The sequence below is a fragment of the Vombatus ursinus genome, unplaced genomic scaffold (assembly GCF_900497805.2).
Source record: "Vombatus ursinus unplaced genomic scaffold, bare-nosed wombat genome assembly UNPS02007344.1, whole genome shotgun sequence".
Lineage (NCBI taxonomy): Eukaryota > Metazoa > Chordata > Mammalia > Diprotodontia > Vombatidae > Vombatus > Vombatus ursinus.
In genome coordinates this window covers 4,966,620-4,984,903 of record NW_020947122.1, presented here as the reverse complement: position 1 = coordinate 4,984,903, position 18,284 = coordinate 4,966,620, and the positions used below count along the sequence as shown (strand labels likewise).

Below are 18,284 nucleotides of genomic sequence, written 5' to 3'. Positions count from 1 at the left end.
CCAAAAATATCATACCCAGCAAAGTTAAGCATAATCCTGAACAAAAATGATGGACATTTCATGAATTGTCAGACTTTTAGGATTATTTTTAAAAAAACTGAACTTAATAGAAAATTTGACATTTAAGATACAAGAGAAATAGATAAGGTACCTATCAAAGACTAACTACAAGGAACTCAATAAGGACAGATTGTTTACCTTTTATATGAGAGAATGTAAAACATATGTCTCAGATCGTTATTAGTAATTGGATAGCTCACAAGAAAGATGGAGGTAGACCTGAGTATGACATGATTTTAAAAAGTAAAACTGTCTAGGAACAGGTAAAAAGAGTAATTATTTTATACAAATGAGGTTCAAGAGGAAGAACTGACAGAGGAATTAGATGGGAGAAGAGGGCTGATAGTTCTGGAACCCTACTCTCATTGGGAATGGGTTTAAGATAGAACCATGCATGCATGCATGCATGCATACATACATATATAGGTATAAGGGTCTTCTAAATTCAGAATGAAATAAAAGACTAAGGGGATAAGGAGGGAAGAGAAGATAAGTTAGAGATTTTTAGAGAGGAGAGTGAAGGAATAGGATAAGGGGAGGGGGGTAATAGAAAGCTATTTATATTAACTGGAATGGGAGAGTAAGGGAGGGATCCTAGGAGGGGAGTAGGTTAAGTAATAGGAGGGCAAGTTAGTAGATAGAAGTAAAGTAGAGGAGTCAGGAGGGATAGGAAATAAGAGATACACACAAACATAAACTAAAAATCAGGAGTAGAATTTATCAGGGCAAAAAAACAAGGGTAGTAATCAGGATCTCACACAAAGTTAAAGGTAAAATAGATTTAATCATAAGAGAAAAATAGGGAAACTACACCATATGTCAGTCATTTTAATCAATATTTTTTAGACTATTTAAAATAGCTGGACAGTACAAGGTTGGAATATTGCTTTGATGCAGGAAATGATGAGTTGCTGGACTTAGAAAAATAAGACTCAAATTTATGAAGAAAGAGGTTATCTATCCTCAGGGAAACATGGACAAATAAGTATAGTACAGTCTTACATACATGCATATGAATGTATATGTCTACATATGAGTATGATTATACATATCTAAATATAGGTATATGTATGTAAGTGTACCTATGTATGTGTATATGCAGGTATATATCTTTGTGTGTATATATATGTATGTTTGTAAGTATATATATGTATGTATATATGAATATATATGTAAATGTATGTATATGTATTTGTGTGTGTGTATAAAATATCTGAGCTTAATTGTACCTACTTGGGGGACAGGAGGAGGAGAAAGGGGGGCAAAAAGAACAAAGTAAAAAGTACAACCTACAAGGAAGCAAAGAAAAAGATGGACAGCTCTGAATACAATGTGTAGTATTTATTACATAGGCTTTCTTGAAATAGAAATTTATTGCTGTATACTTTGAATCCTCTTACATTATGCTGTGCACATGGCAATGATTTTTTCTTATTTTGTATTTAAGTTTTAATATTTAGTTTATAATAGGTTTCTTTTTCCTTTCTTATGTATTTAAGTTTAAAATTAATTAATAAATAAAAACAAACTAAAAATATTTATAGCAGCTCTTTTTGTGGTGGCAAAGAATTGGAAATTGAGGGGATGCCCATCAATTGGGGAATGGCTGAATAAGTTGTAGTATATGATTGTGATGGAATACTATTGTGCTATAAGAAATGATGAGCAGGCTGATTTCAGAAAAATCTTATGTGAACTAATGCAAAGTGAAGTGAACAGAACCATTGTATTGTACTGTACACAATAACAGCAACATTGTGTGATGATCAACTTTGATTGACTTAGCTCTTCTCAGCAATACAATGATCCAAGACAATTCCAAAAGACTCATAATGAAAAAGTCTATCCACATCCAGAGAAAGAATTGATGGAGTCTGAACAGATCAAAGCATACTGTTTTCACTTTTTTTTGTGTTTTTTTTTCCTTTTGTTCTGTGTCTTCTTTCACAACATGACTAATATGGAAATATATTTTATGTGGTTGTACATATATAATCTATATAAAATTGCTTACCATCTTAGGGAGGAGGGAAAAAATTTAGAAGTCAAAATTTTATTTTAAAAAGGAATGTTAAAAATTATCTTTATATATAATTGGAAAAAATAAAATACTATTTAAAAATATTTTTTAAAAAAGCTGATTAAAAAAAGAAAAGATACCATTGTACAGTGGGTGAACATCTGGATGCATGACTCCTTACCTTTCCCACCTCTGGAAGACAGTTCAGTCTTGATCCAGGCCCCAGGGAACAAGTCCATAGGATCAAAGTTCTAAAACTGGAAGAAATCTCAAATGCCATCGAGTCCAAACCCCTCATTCTACAGATGAGGAAACTGAGGCCCAAGGAGATTAAGTGACTTGCCTGTGGTAGGTACAGAATGGCCTCAGGAGTGACAGCTCATTTAGAGGGCTATAGACCTTAAGGAACATGAAATAATGTATATAAAGTGGATGGCAAATGTTAAAGTTATGTATAAAATATCAGTTTTATCATGCTAGGATCATACATTTAGAACTGGAAAGAACCTCAGAGGTCCAACACCCCCATTTTATTGATGAGAAAATTGAGGCCCAGAGAAGTTAGGTAATTTGTCTAAGGTCACATGGGTTTAAGTAACAGAATTGGGATTTGAGCCTAGGTTCTTTGATTCCCAATCTCTCTTTCCACTGATCCACAGAGCTAGGAGACACCTAAAAGATTATCTAGCCCGACACCCCTCATTTTATAGATGTGTTCACATCACTTCAAGCAGAAGAGAGCCGTCAATCCACAAATGAACCAACCCCATAGTCTGTAACTCCCAGGGGAGCAATAGGGGTCTCTTAGCCAGGAGATGCTCTATTACTAAGGCTGGTCCTAGGTTAATATGATGTGTTCAAAGTTAAGCACTGTCCCACTTTGACTTCCTCTTCTCTTCTTCTTCTTTCTCTCTTCAACATTTGGCAACTTCGTTCTGCCCCCTCACTACACAGGGCCTCCTCCCCTTCCAGAACCCAAACTCTACCCAAGATTATCTTCCCCAGTATCATTCCATGGTACAGCCCTTTCCCTCTGTAACATCAAACTGTGCCAGTCTCTTATAAAGGAAGAGCTAATTTGATAAATTAACCAGTCCTGATGTGACAATAAGACACCTTGCTTTCTTAGCTTTCTCTCTTGTCACCTTTCATTCTTACAACCTTCCTATGAGGCATGCAGAGCAAATATTGTTTTCCCATTTTACAGATGAGATTATTTGAGTGGCTTGCTAAGGGGTCACACAAGTTGGTGACAGAACTGAAACTCATAATTCCCAGCTTAAGTGCTCAACTGTTAATTGGCTAATGCCTTAATCTTCTCAGCATAGAGCGACAGCGTTTAATTTTCAGAAGTCAGAAAAGTAATACTAAATATTGAGTAATACTAATTACTGAGAATGTCAGTCACTGGCTGGGCAATGGAAGGGCTGCTTTTGGATAGGCAGACCTCTTGGTGCCCCTTCAAATCTAATTAGATATATCAGTCTAGCTCATTTTCCTTTCCCCCAGAGCTTCCTCAGGATTTGGTTTCCTAAATGTAATTCAAAGGAAAGAGTCCTAGATTCAATCAGAAGATCAGGGTCACAGTCCAAGACTAGCTACCTGCCTGACCTTAGGCAAGTCACTTAATCGCTACAAGGGTTCTAGCTTCCCCATCTGTAAATAAGGAAATCTCTGAAGTCCTTTCTAAGTCAAAATTCTATGATGTTGATTTTCACCTGTATATAAATGCAGAGTTAAAAAAAATGAGTGATTTGTCTTAGCTTTCCGTGCTTCTTTGGGGTTTCAATTAAATTTTAAAATTTTACAAAGTATCAATTGTGTGTAAAACACTGTGCCAAGTTCTGGCAAGGTTTAGCTAAGACAGGCTCCCTGACTTTAAAGAGTTTCTAGACTAGATAGGGGAAATGACACCTACATAAACAATTATAATACAAACCAACACATAAAGGCCTAAGAGAGCTACAAACAACATGCTGTGTCAGGTCTGAGGGCTTCCTGGATGGCATACCATTGACCTTGGGAAGCAGAATGAACAAAACTTGGATGTGGGAAAATACAGGGCATATATGGGGGGTCAGTGAGTCATCCAATTTGGGTAGAAGGCCAAATATAATGAAGAGAGTGGTGTGAGACAAAATTGGAAAAGTATGTTGGTGCATGATTGTGAATTAACTCAAATGCCAAGCAGAGATATTTATACTTTCTCTATCGGGCAACAGGAAGTCTCTGAAAAGTTTTGAGCAGAGGAATGGTATAAGTTGATCTATGTATAAAAAGGAGGGATCCCATTCACCAACCTTGAACTTCCTGACCACCTATTAGGCTAACATTGGCATTATATGACCACATAGCTATAGTTTAAAGGGATCCTAGAGATTATTTAATCCAACTCCATAATTTTGCAGATGAGTTAAGTGACTTGCCCAAAGTCACAAAAGTAGTTTGTGACAGAGCTGGGACTAGAACTCAGGTCCTTATGACCCCAAATTCAACTCTTTTCCCACAGCACCATGCTCTGCAGATACCACTCATGAGAAAGCTAAATGTTATTATCACAGCCTGCATAACAAAAGCACAATCCTTCCACAGAATTGGACTGCCCTTGGAGGTATCTGGGCATCTGTCCAGTGGCCTGAAGGGTGGCTCATACTTTACAGGATGAAGGGTGGGTAGACAGTACAAATATCCTGCTGTCCCACCTCCTTCCTGCATCCAGGATATCTATCATCAATTCCTCCTAGCTTTCCCTTGGCCTTTCAAGCTCCACCCAATGACCTGGCATCACAAAATTAGCCTGGCCTTCTGGGTGCAGGGGAGGCTGCCCATAGTTTTCCACAAACATTAAAGAAGGATGCCACCTGGTGGGAGAAACTGAGCTTATTACACATTCTAATTAAACAAATCCAAAACTATTCCAGAGCTTCAGTGAAATCACATCCTTAACAAAGTTGGCACACACTTTTTTTTCTTATTTTTAAAAAAGTTATACAAATGCTATGTTAGTCTTCATTCTAATGAAGGGCTTGCTCTCTCCCAGAATAAGGAGGTCAGGAATAGCTTTTCTCATGGTATATCTGGTCCCATTGGAAGCAAGTTTGGGTAACTTTCCAAGAGCAAATATTCTCATGGGACACAATCCTCCCTCATTCCTCATACAGAGGACAGCTCACAGGGTTTGATGGGATTGGACAGGCAGCTGAACTTTGGGAACTCCTGATTGTCAGTTCCTTCATCACTGTGTGGTAGGAAAGCAAACAATCCCATATGACCAAAAGAATAGGGGAACTTAAGTGAGCAAAACATGGAAAAAGGAACTAGGATTTCTGGGGGTGGAAGCAAGATAGCAGAGTAGAACAGGCACTCAGTCAAGCTCTCCCAGGATTCCTCTCCAAACAACCTCAAATAGAATTCTGGGGTGGCAGAAGCAACAAAAGATCAGGGTGAACATTCTTTCAGCCCAAGACACCTTAGGAGATCAGAAAGAGAGATCTATGACCCAGGGATGGAGGCTGACTTGGAGCCCGTGTGGATGAAACACCAGTGGCGAGACCAGGTGATGGCAACAAAGCAGAAGAAGCTTCAGGAGCTCTCAAACCAGAGACAGTATGGGGACCTGGCAACTGGTCAGAAAGAAATTACAAGAGACCCTGTGCCAGCACTGGTCATAGGACCAGACACTATTTGGCAGCTCCATTGCCTATGCCAGTTCTGGGTCATAGTTCAAGGGCAGAAAGGAGCATTTTTGGTCAAGAGGAGTGAGAATCCTGAGAAACAATACCACTTTGGGTTCCAAGGGGGTAAGGGTCCTGAGGAGCAGTACTGATTGTAATCCCAAGAGATCAGGGGCCCTCTTCCAGGGTAAGGACCAGAGCAAAGACCAGGGGAACAGTGACCACAACTCTCCGCAAATCATACAATCTCGGAAGCACTGAAAACTTCCAAGCCCCTAGAACTAGCTCTGAAAACAGCAGTGCAAAAAAAGCCTGAAGCTTAAAACAGTGTCTTTCCCCACTCTCCATGCCAGTAACAGAGCCCAGCTTTAATATAAAGTTCAAAATTAGGAATATTGTTGAAAAATGAACAAACAAAAAAAGAACCGGACCATAAAAAAATCTGTGGTGACAGGAAAGATCAAGACACAAACTCAGAAGATAATAAAGTCAAAACAGCTCCAAGCAAAACCTCAAGAAAAAAAATAGTTGGACACAAGTCCAACAAGAATTCCTCGAAGAGCTAAAAATTATTTTTGAAATCAGAACGGTAGAGAAAAAATTAGGTAAAGAAATAAGAGCAAAGGAAGAAAATTATTAAAATACAACTAACAGCTTGGTGAAAAAAAAAAAGACAGAGAGACATAAAAATACTGAAGAAAATAACAGAACTGGCCAAATGGAAAAAGAGGTACAAAAATTCACTGGTGAAAATAAAAAGTAGAATTAGCAAAATGGAAAAAGGTACAAAAATCTAACTAAAGAAAATAATTCCTTAAAAATTAGAATTGGAGGGGGCAGCTAGGTGGCGCAGTGGATAGAGCACTGGCCCTGAAATCAGGAAGACCTGAGTTCAAATCTGGCCTCAGACCAAACACTTGCCACGTACTAGCTGTGTGACCTTGGGCAAGTCACTTAACCCTGATTGCCTCACCAAAAAAAAGAAAAAAAAATAAAACAAACAAAAATTAGAATTGGACAGCTGGAAGCTAATGGCTTCATGAAACATCAAGAAACAATAAAACAAAGTCAAAAGAATGAAAAGATAGAAGAAGATGTGCAATATATCATCAGAAAAACAACTTTACTGGAAAATAGATCAAGGAGAGATAATTTAAGAAATAATGGACTACCTGACACTATATTTTAAAAAATTATCAAGGAAAACTGCCCTGATATCCTAGAACCTGAGGGTAAAATAGAAGTTGAAAAAAATCTGCCTATCACCACCTGAAAGAGAGATCCCAAAATGAAAATTCTCAGGAATATTATAGACAGATTTCACAGTTTCCAAGTCAAAGAGAAAATGCTTCAAGCAGCCAGAAATCACTCAAATACTGTGAAGCCAGAGTCAGGTTACTATAAAATTTAGCAGCTTCTACATTAAAGGATCAGAGGGCTTGGAATATGATATTCCATAAGGCAAAGGAGCTAGTATTACAACCAAGAATCACCTACCTAGCAAAACTAAATATAATAATTCAGGGGGAGAAATGGATATTTAATGAAATAGAGTACTTTCAAGAATTCCTGATGAAAAGACCAGAGCTAAATAGAAAATTTGACTTTCAAAGATAAGCTTCAAGAAAAGCATATAAAGGTAAACATGAAAAAGACATCATAAAAGATTTGAAAAGATTAAACTGTTTACATTCCTACATGGGAAGATACTTGTAACTTCTAAGAACTTAATGATTATTAGGGCAGTTAGAAGGTATATACACAGACAGAAGGTGTGAGATGACTATGAAGGGATGATATTAAAAAAATAAAATTAAGGGGTGAGAAAGAGGGATGCACTGGGAGAAGGGGAAGGGAAAGGTAGAATGGGGCAAATTATCTCACATAAAAGAGTTGTGACAGGAAGAGCTTTTAAAGTAGGAAGGAAGATTGGGTGGGGTGGCAAGCAATGCTCGGACCTTACTCTCATCAAAATTAGCTCAAAGAGTAGCAGCATACATTCAGTTGGGTGTAGAAATTTATCTTACCCTACAGGAAAGTAGGAGGGGAGGGGGATAAGAAAAGTGAAGAGCTAATAGAGGGGAGGATGGATTGAGTGAGGTGGCGGTAAGAAGTAAAACACTTTTGAGGAAGGACAGGGTAAAACAAGATAGAAAGAAGGATGAACTGGGGAAATTTGAAGGAAATAAACAGTAATCAAAACTGTGAATGTGAATGGGATGAACTCACCCATAAAATGGAAACAGAGAGCAGAGAGGATTAAAAACCAGAATCTAAAAATATGTTGTTTACAAGAAACATACTTAAAACAGAGACAGAGATAGAGTTAAAATAAGGGGCTGGAGCAGAATCTATTATACTTCAGCTGAAGTCAAAAAGGCAAAGTAGCCATTATGATCTCAGACAAAGCAAAAGCAAAGATAGATCTAATTAAAAGGAATAAGCAGGGAAACTACGTCTTGCTATAAGATACCATAGACAATGAAGTAATACCAATACTAAACATATATGCACCAAATGGCATAGCATCCAAATTCTTAAAGGATAAGTTAAATGAATTACAAGAGGAAATAGACAGTAAAACTATACTAGTGAGGGACCTCAACTTTCCCCTGTCAGAGTTAGATAAATCTAATCATAAAATAAATAAGAAATAAGTTAAGGAGATGTATTGAATCTAAGAAAAGTTAGATATGATAAACCTTTGGAGAAAACTGAATGAGAATAGAAAGGAGTATATCTTTTTCTCAGCTGTATGAAAACTTCACAAAAATTGACCAAGTATTAAGGCATAAAACCCTCACAACCAAATGCAGAAAAGCAGAAATATTAAATACACCCTTTTCAGACTATATTGCAATAAAAATTACATTCAATAAAGGACTATGGAAGCATGGATTAAAAATTCATTGGAAACTAACTAATCTAATCCTAAAGAATAAGCGGGTCAAAGAACAAATCATAGAAACAACCAATAATTTCTTTAAAGAAAATGACAACAAATGAAACAACATACTAAATTTATGAGATACAGCCAAAGCAATAATTAGAGGAGATTTTATATCTCAAAACATGTACATCAACTTCAGGTTGAAGCATAGTGTTTTTGCTTTATTTTTCTTGGAGTTTTTTTTTGTCTGTGTTTTATTTTGCAATGTGGCTAATATGGAAATATGTTTTGCATGATTTCACATGTATAACATATCAAGCTGTTTGCTTTCTCAAGGAGTGGGGTGGAATGGAAGGAAGGAAGAGAATTTAGAACTCAAATTTCTAAAACATTGAATGTTAAAAATTTTACATGCAATTGGGAAACATTTTATTAAATAAAAAATATTTTTAAAAAAGAAAAGGAACTAGATATGCCAAATAAAAGAACCATAGAGAGGGACTTCGTGAATTCCAGCAGAAGATTCAGTCTTCTAATGGCAGTCAGTGCCATTATGAGAGTAGACTCCTATCTCAGAAGAATTGTTTTTTGTTTGTTTGTTTTGTTTTTGGTTTCGGTTTTTGTTTGTTTGTTTGTTTTTGGATGGGCAATGGGGTTAAGTGACTTGCCCAGGGTCACACAGCTACTAAGTGTTCTGCGTCTGAGGCCAGGTTTAAACTCAGGTCCTCCTGAATCCAGGGCCAGTGCTCTATCCACTGCACCACCTAGCTTCCCCCCCAGAAGAATTATTGAGAGGAGGGGTACCTTTATATCCTTCCCCCTTTATCCCATGTCTTTGTTCTTGATAAGTCAGATCTCATCCATTCATGTTGGTTAGGTCTGGCCTGACATGATGAGAGTAAGGGAAGGAGAACAAAGTGGAGGTAGATCATGGGGAAGGGGAAATCATATAGCTACTTTTGCACATATTTTTTTTGTTCTTGCTGTTGCCATTGGCATGATCGTTCTTACCACCTGAGAATGGAGCCTTTCAGCTCTCTCCTTGTCCCCTCATGATAAGACTTATGCTTAAATCTTCATCATAACTTTTCACAATGTCACTGAAGTTAAGATCATAGAATCAAAAGGGACCTTAGATATCATCTATTCCAACCCCTCATTTTACACTTGAGAAAACTGAGGCACTGAAAGGTTAAATGACTTGCCCAATGTCATACAGGTAGAATTAGCCCCTGGATCCTATGACTTCAAATCCTTTGACCTTTTCACTCTACAATGCTGCCTATAAATCTATCTATCTACCTATCTACCTATCTAATCATCCATCTATTTATCATCTGAGCTGCTAAATGGTACAGTGGATAGAGCGCCACGTCTGGAGTCAAGAAGACTCATCTTCTTGAGTTCAAATCTGGCTTCAGACACTTACCAGCTGTGTGACCTTGGACAAGTCCCTTAACCCTGTTGGCTTTAGTTCCTCATCTGTAAAATGAGCTGGAGAAGGAAATGGCAAATTATTCCACTATCTTTGCCAAGAAAACCCCAAATAGGGTCACAAAGAGTTGGACACAACTGAATTGACTGAGCAACAACAACAACAGCCTTTATCATCTATTATCCTTCTTTCTATCTATCATCTATTTACCTATTTCTCTATTTATCTATCATCCATCTATCATCTCTTCTCTCTCTCTACGCACACACACACACACACACACACAGCAGCTGTCTCAGTTTTCAGTAGCCAGAATGGGACATGCACCAGACTGAGGTGATGGTCTCCCCTTCCTTCCCCCCTCTCTGTTGGAGTAGGACAATTGCTGATTCCAAAGAATATTTTTTTCTGTAAAATTGCTTTTTAAATTTCTGTTTAAATGGTTTGAATTTCTTTTGCCAGCTAGATAAACCAATCAATTTTACTTCTGCTGATCTGTGTGTGTACAGGAGGGCTATAGCGGAAGGAACAAATAATTTTGGGGTTTTGATAGAGAGATACAGAAAGGACCATGGTTCTAGCCCTATAAATAATTGTCAGGCTTTCTCCTGGCTGGGAGCTAAGCCAAACTGAGAGAGAGACAGAGAGAGAAAGAGAGGGACAGAGACAGAGACAGAGAGATAGAGAGACAGAGACAGAGAGAATCTTTTGGTTTTAATTAGCAATAATCTTTTATAAATTTTTGAAAAGGCAGTCCTAAATTGGATGGGAAATTTTCTTCCTTCACCCTAGGCTAAAAATGAATCAGAGCATCATTTTGATATCTAGACAAGGTTGGGCTGTTGGGACATGCAGACTCATTTACTCCTCCTTTCCCCCTTCCCCAATCACTGGGGTGGAGTTGAGGGCAATGAATAGGGAGCAGGTATTACTTGGTAGAAAAAGAAAAAGGTGTGGTTGGTCCTGGCTGTCAAGGCCCACATTCCAGAGTTTGGGTGCCAAAGTAGAGAGAAAGTATTTTTTTTTCTCTTTAGGCCTTACCTTTTACCTAAAGCCTATATCCAGACAGGTACCAAATTAGATACTACATAGATATATTTATGTATGTGTATATATAATATAGCTATGTAATCAAATCTATTTTCTACCCATCTAATTTTTACCTCCTCTCCCTCCCCTAGTTAAATTTAAGCTTCTTGAGGAAAGAGACTTTTTTCCCCCTGATTTTTGTTTCTTTTCTACCTAGCCAAGTGCTTTGCCCGGAAATAGGCACTTAATAATTTTTTAATTGAATTGAATTGCAACCATCACAAAAGACATTTGGAACTAAAATTATCTCATTTGCTCCACCAAGAGAAGTCAGAGAAAGAATACAATTGATCTAGTACTCACACAAGGGGCACTTGTTTTCAGAAGTAAAAATAGTCTGCAGAGAAGTGTCAGCCCAATAACAACAACTTACCGCCATCACTGGGCAGAAATACAAGAACTTTCCTACCCATTCAATCTAGTTCTCCCCTGCATGCATGCATGCAGGCAGGTGTTCTTGAGCAATAAAAGAAGATTTCTTCATCTTTTTTTGGTGCTCTGACCTGAGATCAGTCTAAACTGAGGAAGAACGGCTACTAGTAGCTAGAAGGCTGGCCAGCTACTAGTGAGACGCTTTGTGGATGCATGTGGAAGGGAGGACAATGCCTAAGAAATGTACCCAAAATGTCAGAGCAGGTCCTGAGGGAACATTCAATCACCTGCAGGGATGGCCACCAGCCTCTAGCCAATCTAAAGATGTTTCTTTGCATTCCCAGTCTCTAGAACAGTGGCTTGGACACAGTAAGCAAAATAAATGTTTGTTGAATTGAATGGAATCATGGAATTGTTGAGGAGAGGGAGTGGAGATGGTGAGGGAATAGGCCCTTTAAAGCCGTCATTCCCTCAGCCACTGCATGGAGAAATTGATTAAAATACCCAGTACTCACTAGTTACATAATATGACCATGGCTTTTGTTATAGAACAACAAGGTCCTGCCTTTGTTCACAGCAATTTCTTTTTTAAAACTATATTCCTCACTACAACACAACACTAGCTTCTTGGGAGGGAAAAACTGGGTACCGACCAGTCTATCCTCATCCGTAGAAATCCAACTTCTCCCCAAAAAGAATTGCTGAGGAGATGGCTAGAAGGGCCCTCCTCACTTGGGGAGAGGGAGGAGGGACTCCTATTGAGAGATGCCTTCAGCTATGCAAGGGGTAGACTATGATTCTTTAAAACTCTCCTATTCTTTTAATTCCATTGGTATTTACCAATATAGAGTGATTTAAGGAAGCTGGAACACAAGGAAACTCAGACCTAGGACCTCACAATTATGAAAATCATTCTTTATATGCAGAAAATCTAGCACTAATACCATCACATTTCCCAGAGTAAATAATTTCCCTCCCAGTCATTGATTATATTTACCTATAATTTACAAACATTAATTATTTTTTGCAAGCTGGAGAGCCCAACCAGGAATGATTAATAATTAAAGATCAGCTGAACATCTAATACTTGCCCAAGGGACCTTTCCCTTTCCCTCATAGGATTGTCCAGCATGAACACAATTTGCCCAGTGTCAGAAAAATCTCTGGCTTGAGCCTTTCTCCTCAATAGCTTTCAGAGCTATATATATATATATATATATATATATATATATAGCTATAGAAGGCTGTAGGTATTCTCCTTGTTATACAAACCAAAGATGAAAAGATCAAAGATGATTATTTTATCTAAGGATTTACCCCAAGTATTCCTTTAAAAGCATGTTTTCCCTGGGCATGTAAAAAAAATCATTTGATTTGCAAACATTTGATTGATCCTCAACTTCTCAGACACAGTTAATGAATGCAGTAAGATCCTACTCTATACTGGTATCTCAAAATGTCTGCTTTGACTCTGTAGAGTTTTGTGTACCTTGCTGTTGGAGAAATGATTAGAAAATCATCCCCTGAAGTGAGATTCCACTGGGTGATGTCAGGATAAATAAAGACCATTTTAACAGAGCAAGGGGCTGATTGAAAAGAAGTGGGTGGACATGGAAAGCAAGGTTTTCACACTCTTGATAAGTGAGTAGGGAGACTATTCTGAATAGCCCAGCTTGTTAGCAGCTAAGGTTTCCTGAGGGCAACACACATACTCACACACACACACACACACACACACACACACACACATACACTAATTTAGAGTAGCAGAGGGCATCCAGAATACCCACAAGGGACTCTGATAATGAAAATATCTTTGCAGTTAACACGGGAAAGGCTCAGCTTTTGACACCACACCAAATCTCTGTCAAAAAAAAAAAAAAAGGCTGGCACAGAGACAAACGCAAGTAAAGAGAAATAAGCTACTGGAAGACATCCGAGAAAAACATAAGCACATCACTTAAGGTTGCAGCTCCCAGACAAGTGCTTTAAAACTCTAGTCTACAATCTCTTCCTCCACTCCTCTCCAATTAATGAGTGCCCTTAGGTCATAAACCTGCCCATAGATTGGGCAAGTACCCGGTAAGGCAGCTACAGAAAAGACATGGGCAGTCCCTGCTTTCTAGGGCAGGCTCAGCAGCCAACGGTAGAGGAAGTTCTTGTTTGTTTTTTGTTGAGCTTGAAGTGGATTCTCTAAAGATCTGCAACATTTGCATTGTCTCTAACACACACACACACACACATACACAGCCTGACACTTTAGTTCAGCCACAAAAGCTACATGCCCAGGAAAAAATGCCAGTTCTCATCACAACGGAAATATCTAAGCTAAGTCAATGTGATTGACATAAAGGACCAACACATAGAAAAGTATTCCCTTTAGTCCCAACTCATGACCTGGCGTCGGGATCCTCACAGCGTCTGGCTCCTCGCTGGAGCTCTGGAGTCAGTAACCAGGGGAAATTAAAAGACAGGAAGGAAAAAGACAATGCCTTCATCCAACAAGAGAAGAACTTACCCAACTCATCTGGGATGAACTGCGCTGCTGTGGATTCCGCAAACTCATTGTCTGCAGGAGGAAGGAGAGAGGAAAATACAAATAAAATAATAATTTCTCAAGAAGACTCGCAATGATTCAGACGGTGACTCAGTTAAGCAAGAATAAGTAAAAACTGCTTTGGACTCTGCGGAGAACTGGTTCTGGTTTCCCCGCCTTCTGGGTTGCCGCTATCCAGGGCACACCTGGTTCGGACAGTCTGATCTCCCGGGAGCGGACTCTTGTCAGTGAAACTTCGGGTCAGCCAGAGGAGAGACCAAAGCATCCTCCTGGCGCAGAGAGAGACACTACCTGCCTGACCCTTTGGTCTCTACAAACTTTCCAGGAGTCGATTTGCCAAGCCCCGAGTAGGGCATCCAGCAGCTTGACTACTTCGTGATCTGCCCCTCGCCCACTGGCTTGGGGCGGGAGTCCTCACATCCCACCAAGGAGCTCCACGATGACACCGTCCAGCTTCCCAAAGCCTCAAAGTTTCATCCTCAGCACCTGGATATCGTCAGCGCATGGGGTGAGCAGTGAGCTCCTACATCACCTGCCCACCTGGACTCACACATATAGACGAACACATTCCCCCGCCTGAGTGTGACGAGGGAAAGAAGGTGGGGAGGAATAGATGGAGGGATGGAGCCCCTCTCGCCTCACAGACCCGCCTCCTCCTGGTTGCTAGGCGACCACAGCAGTCATGTTCTGGAAATGCATTAGACATCACCTCCCAGTACCCTGTCGTAGGGTTTTCTTCCTCTTTTTCCCCCTTTTTAATAATTTATATAACAGGAACACAGCCATTTCTTTTATTAAAAGAAAAGTACCCCATTTGTTCTGTAACACAAGGCTGTCTTCTTATTTTATGCTCAGAAAAAACCTCGATTTTTTTTTCTGCCCCCACACCACACACACAACCTTTCCAAAGGAGAAGGACTTTCGGAGCTGTGGGTGAAGAGGCTGTCTGGAGAAACCTTTGCTGTCTTCCTTATATACTGGAACCAAATCTGAAGGCCAACATTCTTAATTCCTGTAGGAAGAGACTTCAAGAGACCCTTTGGCCCAGACTTTCTGACTTTAAAACATGTTATCTCTGAGTTACAGATGAGCTAACAGGCCCAGGAAGTTTAAGTCAAACTGGGTAAGGGTCTTGCCAATGAATGTAATAGAATTCAATCATCCCATAGAAAATGATAAATAGGAGAAATTCAAGAAGACGTGAATGTAATATAGAAACATAAGCTCCTTGGTTCCATTTTTGTCTTTATAGTCTCAGCCCCTAAGACAGTGTCATGAACCAAAGAGATGCTTAATAAGATACTTGTTGAATTGAATTCAACTAGGTTGACTTAACCTTCCAGCTAGAAAGTAGTAGAATTAAGACTAGCCCTGAATCCAGTATGGTACTCTTTCTACAATATTACTAAACGACCAGCCTTACAAATTTAGATTGTAAAAATAATAGAGGTATGAAACATAAAATTCCACTAAAGTCTTACTCTGATGCATCATTGTGCCATGAAGATGTTCCTGGGTTATCAAATATTGGGGCAGTGGTTCATATCATTTGGCCCAGTGATACCCTTATTATAACAACCAGAATTGTATATCTAATGAAGGTCAAAGACAAAAGGCAAGGTCCCAAATTACCAAAATATTCAGAATAGTATTTTCTGGAATCATGAAAAACTAGAAAAAAAGTATGTACTCATTGACCAGTATATTAATGTAATGGAGATTTTCAAGGACTTTGGGTCAAGGTGGCTGCATAAAAAGTGCGGAAGAGCCCAACTCTCTCATCTTTACTCCAGTAGTGTTCTAAAAAGAATGTCATATTGAACTATGATCAAAAAGTCCAAAGAGAAACTTCAATAATGTCCTTCTTTCAGTTAGGGAATGAACAAAAAGATAACTGAAGAGGGGTCTTGCCAATGAATGTAATAGAATTCTACCATCCCACAGAAAATGGCAAATAGGAGGAATTCAGAAGAACCTGAGAAGACTTGAATATAATAAAGAATGCAAGCTCCTTGCTTCCATTTTTGCCTTTATAGTCTCAGCCACTAAGACATTGAGTGTTATGAGCATAGGAGATGCTTAATAAGACATTTGTTGAATTGAATTTAATTGACTGAATATAAGATGCAATGATAAGCAGTACAGAAATCAGAACTAAGAGAACAACATAATCAATGATCACAGTAATGCAAAGGAAAACAACACTAAGATCATCAGAATTCATATTAATGTAATTACCATGACATTGGTAATTACACAGATGAAAAATGAAATATACTTCTCACCTCTTGGTAAAAAGAGGGTAGACTATGGGTACTGAATGCTGAGTTTACTGTCAGACATCAGCAATGTGTCAGTTTGTTTTGCTTAGCTGTTTTTCTCTGTTTCAAGGAGATGTCTTTGGAGGAGGGAAGTCCCAGTCATGTAAAAATCGTAATGCAACATTTTTTTAAACTAAGACTATGTCAGTACACCACAAGTTTTGGTAGGACCTACCAAGATGGGAAAAGTGTCAAATGTGGTCCCCAATGTATCTGTCATTCAGAGACCAGTCCAACTAAAATTGACCACTACATAATGGTTTGGGGGTGTTTTTTTATTTGCTTGTTTTTGGTCATGACAACTCATGAAGAGCATCTAGTAAGGCACAGAAAAATTGTAATCCGCAATACTGGAAATGTACTCACCCTGATGAAATTATGAATTCTTGGTGTATTAAAATATATGCATCCTAGTGTGATTCATACCACACTATGGAAAATTTTTCCAATTAGCTCTCCCCCTAATCTCAGACCAGTGGCCCAAATCATTTGGGCAAACACATCCTGTAACTTTTGTTTTTCCCCCTGGTTATATGACTAATTGCTATGTCCTGCCTAACTCTGGATGCCCTGGCCATGGTTCATTGTGACCCAATGTGAGGACACCAAATTGGGTGATTAGGAGGGTAAAGGTTGAAGGAGGAATATAGAAAACACCATCCCCCCTTCTGCTACACCCTTGGGAGATCACAAGCCTGAGAGAGTCAATGATCTTAACTGCTACCTGTGTCTCTAATATCAAGAGGCTTCTGGGCACCAGCTATTGCTGCCAGCCCCTAGACATTGAGTTAGTTCCCACTCTTATCTGTGACAATGTGTACTCATGTTGGTAGATCTAGAGTCAGTGCCCAATTTTCCTACTGCCAGACTTCTACTTTTTAAATAACTCATGGAAGACAGAAAAAGAAGCTGTTCCATGATGGAAAAAAATGACCAGGAACTCTGGACATGGGGCTGTCTCTATACTATTGCTGGACTCTCTTCTTCAAATGCCTTCTCCTTCTACAGCGTAAAGATTTGATATAGGATTGAATGCAACTGGATAAATATTTGGGCAAATGGCAATCCTTCTCTTATTCCTATACTCACTGAGCTATACTGACTCTAGAATGTAGGTCAGACAATATTTTGCACATACTAGGCATTTTATAAATGCCTGTTAATTGATTGGCTGTCTGAGTAAATCAGACTCTATTCTAAAATAATAGGCCTATAGCCCTGAATCAACCCTGAAACCCAGGTAATATTCTGAACCATATCTAGATTATGCATGAATAAGTCATATCAAACCCACCAGACACTGTTTAAGTATTCTATTTACCTAATGGCCTTTTAGAATGAGGTATTCTTCCCCTTTTATTTTGAGGTAGGGAAGAAGAGGGATGACTGAGATATTAAGGGCTGTTTGCCCCCATACTGAATGGTGATAAGTATAGTTGTTGGGGTTTTTTTCCAAACTGGAAAGAGGGAATTAAAGATGATGGGAGGAAGGAGTTGCACAGAACAGGGGCCCTCAGGAAAACCCAAGAATTTTGGAACTCCTAGGAAAGGAGAAGAAACAGGGGTGTGAAGATTCTTGGTATCAGCTGACTGATTACAATTGTTAACCCACAAGGAACATAATTATGACAGGCTAAAGCCTGGTCTGGCTCACTGACCCACTTAAAGAGTTATCTGCTAAGATACCCCTCAGAATTTTGTTGTTTCCTTGATCATGTCACTACTATTTGGATCCAGTGAATTTATTCCCTTTTTACTTCTTCCTCTTCTTATGCCTCATCCTTGCCTGGTGAATTGGCATTGCTTACCCTTAAATCTTGTTTGTTTATGGTCTATATTTTTTAATAGGTTTTGTCTCCAGATAAA

The 18,284-nt window shown here is 38.8% G+C and overlaps 1 protein-coding gene across 3 annotated transcripts in view; it reads right to left on the bottom strand.

The window, feature by feature from the left end:
* The window catches only part of AMOTL1 (angiomotin like 1), a 255,024-nt gene that overhangs the window by 193,337 nt on the left and 43,403 nt on the right, over window positions 1-18,284 (bottom strand). For 2 of the 3 annotated variants that reach the window (XM_027849355.1, XM_027849360.1), the window contains one exon: window positions 14,059-14,109. The exons of the other annotated variant lie outside the window; for it this stretch is intronic. In XM_027849355.1, coding sequence (XP_027705156.1) covers window positions 14,059-14,109 — 51 coding nt within the window. The remainder of the gene's footprint in view (window positions 1-14,058; window positions 14,110-18,284) is intronic. 3 annotated transcript variants of the gene reach the window in all.